This window comes from Elephas maximus, chromosome 12 (genome assembly GCF_024166365.1).
Source record: "Elephas maximus indicus isolate mEleMax1 chromosome 12, mEleMax1 primary haplotype, whole genome shotgun sequence".
Classification (NCBI taxonomy): Eukaryota; Metazoa; Chordata; class Mammalia; order Proboscidea; family Elephantidae; genus Elephas; species Elephas maximus.
The window spans coordinates 43,992,218-44,006,174 of NC_064830.1; the positions used below are offsets into that span (position 1 = coordinate 43,992,218).

Genomic DNA, 13,957 nt, shown 5'->3' on the forward strand with positions numbered 1-13,957 from the left:
TTTTCATTTTCTGTAAGATTTCCACTTTACAGGGAGCCAATAGCTAGAACCCAGAGGGAGCGAAGAGAGACTCTTTGGAGAGAGAACAAGAGGAAGCTAGTCTTCTATACTAATTCAGCATCCACAATGTGCTAGGCACGTCTATGCGCTTTAAACCAGTTGCTGTCAAGGCAATTTCAACTCCTGGCAACCCATGTGTGTCGGAGTAGAGCTGTGCTCCATAGGGTTTTCAATGGCTGATTTTTTTTCCCCCCGGAAGTAGATCACCAGGCCTTTCTTTTGAGGCTCCTCTAACTAACCCGTTGGCATCAAGTCGATTCCGACTCATAGAGATCCTATAGGACAGAGAGTTTCCAAGGAGTGGCTGGTGAATTTGAACTGCTGACTTTTTGGCTAGCGCCAAGCTCTTAGCCACTGCACCGCCTAGGCGGACTGAAACCTCCAAACTTTTGGTTACCAGCCAAGTGCTTTCACTGTTTGCACCACCCAGGGACTCCCTACATGCTTCCTATGCATTATTTCCTGCTTTCGTTACTTCTTGGCTGATGAATGGGGGGACAGAGAGGGGTGTGGTCTTGACAGCTAATCTGGATACGAACTAGGCAGTTCTGAAATCTGCTAACCAAAGCACTAAACCAGTTGTCCTCAAGTTGTTTCCAACTCATGGTGACCCCATGTGTGTCAGGTAGGACTGAGCTCCGCAGGGTTTTCAGTGGCTGGTTTTTCAGAAGGAGATCACCAGGCCTTTCTTCAAGGCACCCCTGGATGGACTCAAGCCACCAACCTTTTGGTTAGTAGTCAAGTGCTTAACTATTTGGGCCACCCAAGGACTCCTGAAATCTATACTGAGAGCTCAGAATTAACTGGTTGGGGGCCGCAAGCCTAGAACATTCGCAGCTGCTACCAGAGCCCTAGCACAGGCTTCAGACTAGGGCCTGGGACCTGCCCCTCAGCCCTATTGGGCACACAGATCCCCTTTTATTAAGCAGCTAGTTCTTTTCCAAGGTGCTGATAACTGCACCTGGGGCTCCAAAAACTCTTCAATCACTATGGGAAAAATGAGGAATGGAAAGAAGGTAGGACATGAAAAACGTAGGAAAAAAAAAAAAGGAAGAAACTAAGCAAAGAGAAGAGAATAAAGGCAACCAATTCCATAACGATACTCATTCCTTTATTGTTGACTGTGTTAATTTGAACATGGCTGGGGCCTGCAGGCTGCCGACAGCACCGAGTTGCAGGTGCATTTCAGCTCAACAGAGAGGTCTCCATCCTAAGCCAGGGGGACAGAGGGTAATGTTTTGTTTTATATATATTTATATATTACATATGTCCGGTATAGTTGTATGTATAGAATGACAAGAAGGGGCCACTGCCTTGTTAACTGTTGTCCTAAATAAAGACCATAGCAACAGACACGGAAATTTGGTCCTAATCAAGGCCCTTATTTTGTCAATCAAATGTCTGGTACATCAAAAGGAAAAGGAGGGGGAGAGACTGAGATTCAGCCACCCCCGGTGGCCCTGTTCCCAGCATATCTTTCGATGAGTGTGGAGTATCCCCTGTGGAGGTAAACACACACACAAACACACACACACATACACACGTACACAAAACCGCAGGCAGGAGTTCCTCCTCAAACCACACCTCGGGCCCAGACCTCTGACAGGGAAACTGGAAATATTGTGCTATAAGACTGTGAGCAACGAGCGACCAGACAATGTACAGTCAGTGTGTCCAAGTGATGAATGAGGGTGACGTGTGCTGCTTCATCCACAAAGGAGAGAGAGGTCATCAGGAGAGGCTGCTCGACGCAGCCATGGAGGTCCCTCTGCGCATAGGCCAACTGGGGCATTTTACACACAACTCCTGTCCCAGCCACAGCCAAACCTCTCTGACTCCTGAGTCTCAAATAATCCTTTGGGCTCTGATGAAAAATGTCATTTCCTTGGAGGACAGGAGCAAATGGCAATGGAGTTGCCCAACCACACAGTCCAGTAATGACAGCAGAAATGACAGCATTGTTGAGCTAAACCAAACCAAACCCTAATCCTCTGAGCAGAACTTGAACTGTGCAAGAAGGGCTCATTTCCTGATGTAAAGAGAATCACCAGGAAATCAGCCCCCACCTCCACTTCCCACACCATCAAATTTCAGGTAGATGTGTCAGTCTCATGCCCTTACCCCAAAGATGGAATTCCTCATATTCTAGGATCTAAAGACTCCCACTCTTTTGGCATTTTGAAATTCTAAATCACTTGTTTGCTTTCATGATTATCCCTTCAACCAAGATATGCGCTTAAAGGTCAATGAAAATTAACCTCTTTTTAAAACAGAAATTTACTTATCACTTGAGATACCTGGAGACATCTTGGGATGTCACAAAGAGAGGTGAGGAGTACTGCCCTAAAGATCCAACTGCACAACTGCTGAAAAAAGGGTCATTTTTCAACAAGTGTCCCCAAAAGTGTGATTCAGAAACAGGGGTAACAGGCAAAGCTGGCAAAGATCGTGCCTGGGTCTCTTTCTCCTGTGCAAAATGAGGAGGAAAAGCAGCAACAGATTTAGATACCTTTGTTGAGCCAGGGGTAGAAAGACACTGATACTTCCCACTATGAATTGGAATCCAGGCAGCTGCAGGAAAGAAAGATCAAAGCAGGAAGGAACATCCTCTCAAAAATGGGGAGTCAGCTTGATCTCCTGTTGACCAAAATGACTCCTTGAAGGGGCAGAAACAAAGGGACCCATAAGAAGGACTCTTCCTTGATGACCATCCAACTTGTCCCAATTACTATTCCAATTCCTGCAGGTCCCGAGGAGGCAGCAACTAGTTAGTCTGAAATTCCCATCCAAGGGTTGGGATGGTGGGAAGGAAGCAGAGCTTGGGAAGCCGTGAGTGAGTTCTTGCCAAACCTGAAGGGCCTGGGCTGTGCCGGTGAGGCCACTTAAGTCCTTGAAAAAGAGCTGAGAGGCCGCAAGAGGCTGTCTGGGCCCCGGGAAGTGGAGAGCAGGATCTTCTCCACTGCAAGCATAGGCCCGACACTGTTGGGATGTCTCTTGTCCTCAGTGGACACCCAGCATTTTTCTAGTCCTGGAACGTGCTTAGGGCCTGCTCACTATCAGCGTAGAAGGAGATGGAAACTGTGGAGTAGGACAGGTAGGAAAAGTACTCTCTTCTCAGGCACTGGCCACCTTCCCTTTTGGGGCAGCTGACACGGGGAGGAGCTTGAGGTCTGACTGGGGGTCCAAAGTCAGAAGAAAATGAGGCTACGCAGTCACCACTGTAGGCCCAGACCACTCAGTTGAGGGCATCTCCCCCATACTAACTGAGCTCCGTGAATAAATAACATGAATTAAATAAAGGAGGCTAAGAAGAGCAGACAGAGGCACTGTCTGCCTGATCCTTACCCCTTCACACATACACACACGCACATGCACACACACGCACGCACGTCAAGCGGCAGATGAGATGATCCAGGGTTGACTGCCCTGTTTCTAGAGTCTGTTGGACGGGCAGCCTGACCATGAAGGTTGTCACTCGTGGTCTAGCACTGTTGTGGGGCGCAGAGAAGCGGGGGCCAGTGAGGCATGTGCGGTGGAGGACGGAGGCCGCTGAGGACTCTGACACCTGCAGGGGATGGGGACGAGGCATGGTGAAGGGGAGGTTAGGCAAGTGCAGGAAACAGAAAAGTGAAGTCTTTCCTTCCCCTCATCCTCTTCCTGTAGGAACTTCTCCCCCACAGCCCCAGTTATCACCCTATGTCCAACACCGTTTTCAGCCTCAACTAGTCCATGGGGTTCCCCTGCCTCCTGAGCCCAGTGTGCACCCTGATCATGGTGATACTAACCAGGATCTGGACTTTCGGACTTTAGAGGTGGAAGGTCTTTCGAGAAAGCTGTCCAAGCGCATGAGCCTCTCCATATGTAATGCGCGGGGGTCTTGTTCTTGGTCATGAGAGAATTCCATCTCAAAGACAGCTGGAGGGGACACGTCCAACTCCAAAAACATTATGTTTTCAGCCTGTGGTAGAAATACCACATCACACAAGAGCAGAGTACCTGATGACTGTACCTTCTAGGCACTCGGTAAATATTGGGTATAGGGAGTGAATGAGGTAGTTAGAGGAGGCAGAAGCTGGGATCATCACCTCCCTTGAGCTCACCCTTCCCTCCCCCCTTCCACTTCCCAGCTTCTTACCCTGTATCTGGGGTGGGACCCCATTGCCATGGCAACCCGAGCATACTGGCTGATAGGCCTCTTGTAGCCCACTGCAGAAGTTGGCCGCTTCTTCATTTGGCTGTTACTGCTACAGGAAAGAAGCTGTATTAGAATGGATTTCCTTGGAAAACAAAGAAAAAATGATATCACAAGGAATTAAGTATCATTCAGGTAGCCAGGAGGCTCTGCAGATCGCAGGTTCTGAAATTTTCTTCTCCTTGCTCTTATACAACCTGACAACTAAATCTGGCATGACAAAGGAGGCACATATTTCTTCACTCCCACTGCTGTAATTTTTTTCCACAGTAAAGAAGGCTTACTGAAGGCTGAGATGGAGAAAGGAAATCCAATCTCCTTTTAGCTTTCAGATTCATATACTGACTTCATACACTACACAAAACTGTTGCTGATTGGTGACTCTGCTTTTCATTTTCCTTCATGAGAGGCTGCATAAGAAAATGGTTAAAAACTCAGGCTTCAAATGCAAGGGTCCAAGAATAGCTAAAACGATCTTGAAAAAGAAGAACAAGATTGGACTTCCTGATTTCAAAATTTACAACAGATCTACAGTAATCAAGACACCGTGGTACAGGCACAAGATAGACATACAGATCAATGGAATAGAATTGAGAGTCCATAAAGAAACCATTACATTTATGGTCAGCCAATTTTAGATAAGGATGCCAAGACAATTCAAATGGGAAAGAATAGCTTTTATCATCATACGGTGCTGGAAAAAACTGGATAGTCACATGCAAAAGAACAAAGTATGCCATACATAAAAAGTAACTCAAAATGGATCATAGACCTAAATGTAAAAGCTAAACACATAAAACTCTTAGAAGAAATCATTGGAGTAAATCTTCATGACCCTGAAATAGGTAATGGTTTTTTAGATATGACCTCAAAAGCACAAGCAAAAAAAAAAAAAATAGATAAACTAAACTCTTATCAAAATTAAAGACTTTGTGCTTCAAAGAGTACCATCAATAAAGTGAAAATATAACCCACGGAATGGGGGAAAATATTTGCAAGTCATATATCTAATAAATGACTTGTATCCAGGATACATAAAGAACCCTTACAAATTAATAATAAAAAGATAACCCAATTTAAAAATGGGCAAAGGCCTTCAATAGACATCTCTCCAAAGAAGATATAAAAATTGCCAATAAGAACATAAAAGATGCTCAACATAAAAAAAAACTTGTTGCTGTCGAGTCAATTCCGACTCATAGTGAACCTATAAGACAGAGTAGAACTGCCCCATAGGGTTTCCAAGGAGGAGCTGGTAGATTCAAACTGCTGCCTTTCGGTTAGCAGCCAAATGCTTATCTACTGCGCCACCAAGGCCCCAAAACCAAACCTGTTGCCACTGAGTCGATTCCAACTCAAGGTAACCCTTAGGGAAATCAAATCAAAACCACAGTGAAATCCCATTTACAATAGCATCTAGAGGAATAAAATACCTGGGAATAAATTTAACCAGGGAGGTAAAAGGCTTGTACATTGGAAACTGCAAAACACTGCTGAAAGAAATTAAAGAAGATCTAAATAAATGGAAGGACATTCCATGTTCATGGATTAGAAGACTTAATATTGTTTATATGTCAATACTACCCAAAGTGATCTACGAGATTCAACATAATTCCTAACAAAATTACAATAACCTTCTTGCAGAAATGAAAGAGCCAGTCCTCAAATCTATATGGAATTTTAAGGGGCCTGAATAGCCAACGCAATCTTAAAAAAAAAAAAAAAAAGAAAAAAAAAAGAACGAAGTAGGAGGATTCACACTTCCAATTACAAAACACACTGTAAAACCACAGTAATCCAAACAGTCTGGTACTGGTATAATAATAGATATACTGACCAATGGAACAGAATGAGAGCTAGAAATAAACCTATACATCTACAACCAACTGGTTTTCGGCAACTGGGCTGTCTTAATTGTCTAGTGCTGCTATAACAGAAATAACACAAGTGGATGACTTTAACAAAGAGAAATTTATTCTCTCATAGTATAGGAGGATTGAAGTCTAAATTCAGGAAGGTCCCTGTCATCAATCTTCCCCTGGTCTAGAAGCTTCTCAGTGCAGAGACCCCAGGTCCAACGGACACGCTCTGCTCCTTGTACTTCTTTCCTACTGGTTTGAGGCCCCTCTCCCCTCTGCTTGGTTTTTTCTTTTACATCTCAAAAGAAATTGACTCAAGATACAACCTAATCCTGTAGATTATCTCTTGCCTCATTAACATGACTGCTTCTAATCCTGTCTCATTAACATCACTGAGGATTTATAACACATAGGATAAATACAATAGATAACAAAATGGAGGACAGCCACACAATCCTGGGAATCATGGTCTAGCCAAGAAGACACACACTTTTGGGGGGGCACAATTCAATCCATAACATTACACCATTTGGCCCCCCAAAATTCATGTCCTTGCCACATGGAAAACACATTTACCCCATATCATCCCAAAAGTCTTAAATCAACTCCAAGTCCAAATTCTATCCTAGGGCAAAATTCCCCTTCATCTGTGAAATCTAGAATATAAATTAACTGTTTCCAAAGTACAATGGTGGAACAGGCACAAGCTAGACATTTCTATTACAAATGGGAGAAACTGGAGAGAAAGATGGGATAGCAGGCACCAAGCAAGTGAGCAGAACATATTACATTAGCTCTCAAGGCTTGAAAATAATCCTCTGTTCTTTGATACTGTCTAGGCAATTGCCCTGTCCTCCAAACTCTGGGTGTTGACCACACTCTCTGAATTCTGGATGGAGGCCCTTTGGCCCTGGGCTTCAACTCTACCTTCCAGGCCCACTGGAATGACAACTCTGCTCTTTTGGTTTTGGGCAGCCACATTCTCCTAGTCTATCTGAGTGTCAACCCCATCCCCTTGACCCCAGCAGGCCCTGTTCTACTGCCCCTTGGGCATGGCAGCCCAACCCCCTCAGCTTTGGGCAGTGGATCTGGCCCCATCCCACTGGCACTTGTGAAAGGCAGCCCCACACTCCAGAACCGAGTTGGTGAAGATCTGACTCTTTGAAACCTAGGAGGCTGTGTCCCCACCCTTGAAACCCAGCAGGTGGTGGTTCCACCCTTTGAGATCCCAGAGGTCGTGGCCCTACACTTTGAAACTGAGGCAGCTCTGCTTCCCATGAGCCTTGTCTCTTCAGCTTCTGCTTCCTGGTTCCTTGGCCTCCGAGCCCCTTGGCCTTTGGGCCAGCCCAGTGTCTGCCCTGCTTGCGCAAGTGTCCCAAAACTCTTTAGCTCTACCAAGATATCTGGTGGCACCCCACTCTGCCAGTAAACCTCGGCTGGAAGGCACTCAGCTCTCTTGCTCCATGGGTCAGCACGCCTAGCTTCACTGTTACGTGCCCAGACGCACCCTATTTGCCAGGAAGGCTCCTGTACAAAGGCACTCAGCTCCCTCACTTCATGGGTCAGCTCCCATGCCATCTCACACTGGTCTCCTGGTTCTGCTGTTGCCATTTCTCTGCTGCTGCTTCTAGTCACCTGTGCCTTCTGTGTTACAGCTCGCCTTATTTCTGAGTCCTCAGCAGAATTGTTTTTGATGCCCATAAGTCCACCACCAGTCTCTTCAAGGCAATCTAGGCTTTTACTATTAGGCATTTTAAAACTCTTCCAGCCTCTATCCATTACTCAATTCCAAAACTGCTTCCATGTTTTAGGTATCTGTTAGAGCAGCACCCCACTCTTCTGGTACCAAATTCTGTCTGAGTTACCTAACGCTACTATAACAGAAATACCACAAGAGGACAGCTTTAACAAACAAATTTATTCTTTCACAGTCTAGGAGGCTTGAAGTCCAAATTCAGGGCACTAGCTCCTGAGAAAGTCTTTCTCTATCGGTTCTGGGGGAAGGTCCTTGTCATCAGTCTTACCCTGGTCTAGAAGCCTCTCAGTGCAGAAACCCCAGGGCCAAAGGACATGTTCTGCTCCTGGCACTTCTTTCTTACTGGTTTGAGGCCCCTCTCCTCTCTGCTTGCTTTTTTCTTTTATATATCAAAAGAGACTGACTCAAGATACAGCCTAATCCTGTATACTCTGTCCTACTTCATTAACTACCTCTAATTAAAAATCACAAAATATTTCTTATTAGAAATTTAGTCCTCATTAAAATCATAGAGGATTTACAACACACAGGACAAATACATCAGATCAGAAAATGAAGGACAACCACAAAATACTGGGAATCATGGCCTAACCAAAAAGACACACATTTTGGGGGGACACAATTCAATCCATAACAGGGGCTAAGTCCATTCAGTGGGGAAAGATTAGTCTCTTCTATAAATGATGATAGAACAATTGGATCTCCACATGTAAAAGAATGAAGCTGAACCCATACCTCATACCATACATAAAAATTAAATCCAAATGGATCAACAATCTAAATGTAAGAATTAAAACCTTAAAACTCTTAGATCGAAACAGGGGTAATGCTTCGGGACCTAGTTTTTGAAAATTGATTCTTAGATATGACACCAAAAGCAAAATCAATATAAGACAAACTAGATAAATTTGACTTCTTCAAAATTAAGAACTTTTATACATCAAAGAACTTCACCATGAAAGTGAAGAGACAACATATAGGATAAGAGAAAATATTTGGGAACCATATGCCTGATAAGGATTTAGTATCTAGAATATATAAAGGATTCCTACAACTCAACAACAAAGACAAACAACCCAATTAAAAAATGGGCAAAGGACTTGAATGGATATTTCACCAAAGATGTACAAATGGCCAATAAGCACATGAAGAAATGTTGAATGTCATTAGTCACAGTTCATCAATTCCACAATTGTATGTAATAGCAAAAAAAATCTTAATTGTGCTCATGAGGAACATTTACATAGATCAAGAGGCAGTTGTTTGGACAGAACAAGAGGATATCGATTGGTTTAAAGTCAGGAAAGGTGTGCATCAGGGTTGTATCCTTTCACCGTACCTATTCAGTCTGTATGCCGAGCAAATAATCCAAAAAGCTGGACTATATGAAGAAGAACGGGGCATCAGGATTGGGGGAAGACTCACTAACAACCTGCATTATGCAGATGACACAACCTTGCTTGCTGAAAGTGACGAGGACTTGAAGCACTTACTAATGAAGATCAAAGACCACAGCCTTCAGTATGGATTGCACCTCAACATAAAGAAAACAAAAATCCTCACAACTGGACCAATGAGCAACAGCATGATAAACGGAGATAAGATTGAATTTGTCAAGGACTTCACTTTACTTGGATCCACAATCAACAGCCATAGAAGCAGCAGCCAAGAAACCAAACGACGCATCGCATTGGGTAAATCTCCTGCAAAGGACCGCTTTAAAGTGTTGAAAAGCAAAGATGTCACCCTGAAGACTAAGGTGTGCCTGACAAAGCCATGGTATTTTCAATCGCATCATATGCATGTGAAAGCTGAGCAGTGAATAAGGAAGATCGAAGAAGAATTGACACCTTTGAACTGTGGTGTTGGCAAAGAATATTGAATATACCATGGACTGCCAAAAGAACAAACAAATCTGTCTTGGAAGAAGTAAAACCAGAATGCTCCTTAGAAGCAAGGACAGTGAAACTGTGTCTTACATATTTTGGACATGTTCTCAGGAGGGATCAGTCCCTGGAGAAGGACATCATGCTTGGCAGAGTACAGGGTCAGTGGAAAAGAGAAAGACCCTCAACAAGATGGATTGACACAGTGGCTACAACAATGAGCTCAAGCATAACAGCAATTGTAAGGATGGCGGAGGACTGGGCAGTGTTTTGTTCTGTTGTGCATAGGGTCGCTATGAGTCGGAATGGACTCGATGGCACCTAACAACAACAAAAAATTATATACAGTGCTGCTGTGAACATTTCTGTACAGGTATCTTCTTGTATGTATTCAACAGGAATGGAATTATTGAGTTGCAGGATATGTGCTTTTTCAACTTTACTAGATATTGCAAAATTGCTTTCAAAGTGGTCGTATTTATGTACATTTCCACAAAGGTATGTGAGTTTCTGTTGCTGTATATCCTACCCAACCCATAGTATGTCAGACTTTTTTCTTTCAACCAATTTGATGAGTGTGATATATTACTTTATTATCTAAAACTAATAAACAAAGAAAGGAGAGAAAACAAGAAAGCTATTCCCATTTTTAAGAACACAAGTTTTGGAGTAAGGTAGACCTCGGTTTGAATGCTGGCTGTGCCCCTTAAAGCTCTGTTACCTTGTGTTATGGATCGAATTGTGTTCCCCCAAAATGTGTGTCAACTTGGCTAGGCCATGATTCCCAGTATTATGTGGTTGTCCTCCATTTTGTGATCTGATGCAATTTTCCTATGTGTTGTAAATCCTAATCTCTGCCTGTGGTTAACGAGGCAAGATTAGGTTATATTAAACAGGATTAGGGCGGGATGCAACACCCTTACTCAGGTCACAGCCCTGATGGGATGTAAGGGGGTTTCTCTAGGGTATAGCCTGCATCACTTTTACCTTACAAGAGATAAAAGGAGAGAGAAGCAAGCATGAGAGAGAGACCTCTTACAATCAAGAAAGAAGTGCCAGGAGAGCACATCCTTTGTACCCGGAACCCTGGGCTGAGAAGCTCCTAGACCAGAGGAAGGACAATTTCCCAGAAATGACAGAAAGACAAGGCCTTCCCCTAAAGCTGGCACCCTGAATTCAGACTCTAGCCTCCTAAACTGTAAGAGAATAAATCTGTTTGTTAAAGCCATCCACTTCCGGTATTTGTTACAGCAGCACTAGATAACTAAGACACCTTGGGAAGTGGCTTAACATCTCTGTGCCTCAGCCATTTAATCCATGTCACATGAAATTGTTGAAAAAGATAACAAGATAAGCACTTAGCACCCCACACTGTAAAAGGTTCAACACATGGCAGATGACTACAGGCAGTCCCAGGGTTAGGAACATCTGACTTCCTTCTGACTTACGGACAACATAAACTTGCCCTTTAATGTTACATAAATTTTCCCTCACTTTGAAACAATCAAACCAACCCCTACCAAGCCCATTGCCATTGAGTTGATTATGACTCATAGAAACCCTTCAGGACAGAGTAGAACTGCCCCCATAGGGTTTCCAAGTTTGTAAATCTTCCTGGAAGCGGACTGCCACATCTTTCTCCTGAGGAGGGCCGGTGGTTTCAAACTGCTGACCTTTCAGTTAGCGGCAGAATGCTTAACCACTGTGCCACCAGGCCTCCTTTTTTCTTGCACTAAAGTAAGGCTGGAAACCCTGGCGGCTTAGTGGTTAAGAGCTACAGCTGCTAACCAAAAGGTCAGCAGTTTGAATCCACCAGCCACTCCTTGGAAACTCTGTGGGGCAGTTCTGCTCTGTCTTATAGGGTTGCTATGAGTCAGAACCAACTCGACGGCAATGGGTTTGGTTTCTTGGTTTTAAAGTAAGGCTAAATAAGAACCTTATGCCCCTGTTCCAACTTACCTACAAATTCGACTAAAAGACAGGAACAGATCTCATTCATAACCTGGGGACTGCCTGTATTATTTATTCTCAATCCTACTTGCTAATTTCAAGTGGGGATACAAATGAGCAAGGAGAAAAGCCAAAAGGCAGACAGTTGGAAGGCAGAAGAGAAGCAGCGGGCCGAATAACTCACGGATAGGACGTTCTGTCCTTGAACAGGGGAACAAGCTGTGCAGGAGCCAGAGAACAATGTCTGTCTTCTGCAGGGGGGCGTGACCAAACATAACATTCCACGGTCCATTTCATCAAGCATATAAAAGAGTGCTGAGCCCACTGGGGGATCTCTGCTGACCCCTCTTTATAAATGAAAACAAGGAAGGACAAGGCCATAGAAGCCCCAGCTCTCTCTGCTGGTTGGTACCTACAGGATGACAGGGCAGCTGAGCACGTGGAGGCAGCGTGGGTACAGGAAGGCAGCTCTGCTACAATGCTGGTGGAAACGCAGGGCCACCCCCTAAGAGGGGAGCTGAAAATTAGGAAATGACAGCTAATCATTTATAAAGTGCTTCTACATATCACATTTGAACTTTACAACAACCTCCTAAAGTGTAGACGGTGCAGGCAGGAAGGCTGAGGCTCAGAAAACCAGCACCTTTTGTGTCTAATTAGGAAGAGACAGGAATCTGAACCTTTCCAAATACTCTTTTCATGATGGTGTATTGTCTCTATGTCTCTTACGATGGTACTTGGGTGGTGCAAGCAGTTTGCAATCAGCTGCTAACCTAAAGGTTGGCAGTTCGAACCCACCCAGTGGCACTCCTGGTGACCTGCTTCCTTAAAGATTACAGCCAAGAAAACCCTATGGGGCAGTTACACTCTGTAACACATGGGGTCATCATGAGTTAGAATCAACTTGACAGCAACGGGTCACTGTTTCTCAGGAACACACAAGAACAGTCTTGGGCCAAAGAGCCCCTGAAGGCTGCAGGCCCTGGGAACCAGGACAGGGGGACGGGGCTGGGTGAGCGGGGCAGCAGATCTGTGTGAGTTGGCAGCCTGAGCCAGTAAAGCGGCCAGGGCTATTCTGGGTGGCATGTGGGGAAGAAAGGGGGCTGGGGGAGGGGAGTCTGTAACTGGGACACCAAACCTTCCCATCTACTCCCTCTTTTGCCCCAGGCCTACTTTCCATGATTGATCCCTTCTCTATAGTGAGCAGGTTGTGGCTGACAGCCCAGAGCTGAGGCCTGGCTGTGCATTTACCCACCCCTCCCACAGAGACCCAGGACAACAGTTATCACGTGCTTGGCAGATCCTAAGAGTTCTCCTAGGGGCCTTCCTCCAAAGTCTTGGCTGCTACCATAATATCTTTTCCCGTTAATATTAAAAAGTAATCTCTCATCTCCTTCTTAAGGGCTGACGCTGTTCTCATGACCAGCTCTGTCTGATCTCATCACACCCTCTCCCCTCCTGTTCTGAAAACAGGCTTTCAGCACCAGAAGGTCTGTTCTCTTTCCACACCCTCACTCACCACGGACTTTTCTCTGTGCTTCAACAGCTTCCTAAAGGTCAGCTGCCACCTTGCACCTGTATGTCCAAACTCTCACTCTTTCTTCTCTCCCATCTTCCCACCTCGCCACACTCTGCCTGAGAAGGCTGAAACTTCTCCGTTTCAGATTCTCTTCAAGTCTCACAGGCCTGTGAAGAAATCTAGGGACTCAGCCCAGAACTGAGAATGTTCCTGCTGAGGTCAACTTTGCCCCTGTAATGAAACCAGTTTAACTTTCTTTCCTAATTCTATTTATGCTCTCTCTTTAGACTTGGAAGCAGTCTAAAAAAAAAAAAAAACCTGAAACAAAAACAACAAACCAAACTTCTCTTCCATGGCATTTCTAAGGGATGGCACCAAACTGCTTTCTCTGGAGTCTCCATAATTACAATACTGGGTTATCGGTATGATTGCAATCATTTATTGATCATCTCCTCTGTGCCAGGCAACAGCCTGGGACTTAACACACATTATCTCATTTCAACCTCAATAGCCCTGCAGAGTCCATATTATTATCCCCACTTTACGGGTGAAGAAGCTTGGCTTCAGAGAAGTTAAAGAGCTTTCTCAAGGCCACAAGTGAGTGGAAGATCAGGGCTAGAATTCAGATTGTTCTAAATCAAAAGTTCTGTCTGTTTCTACTGCACTATGACGCCTTTGAAATAAACCTTGGGTGGCTGGGATTGAAAAAGCCAAAGGGCTAAACATAAGAATAGA

At 44.5% G+C, this 13,957-nt stretch overlaps 1 protein-coding gene across 2 annotated transcripts in view; it reads right to left on the reverse strand.

Annotated features, from left to right (window-relative positions):
- Window positions 1-1,155: 1,155 nt before the first annotated feature.
- The window catches only part of KIF3C (kinesin family member 3C), a 43,353-nt gene continuing 30,551 nt past the window's right edge, over window positions 1,156-13,957 (reverse strand). The window contains exons 6-8 of one of the 2 annotated variants that reach the window (XM_049903667.1): window positions 4,196-4,301; window positions 3,846-4,018; window positions 1,156-3,625 (exon numbers count right to left, since the gene is read on the reverse strand). In XM_049903667.1, the coding sequence (XP_049759624.1) occupies window positions 3,532-3,625; window positions 3,846-4,018; window positions 4,196-4,301 (373 nt within the window). In that variant the 3' untranslated portion in view covers window positions 1,156-3,531. Of the gene's footprint in view, window positions 3,626-3,845; window positions 4,019-4,195; window positions 4,305-13,957 lie in introns of both variants that reach the window. The other variant, XM_049903666.1, reaches the window with a different exon arrangement.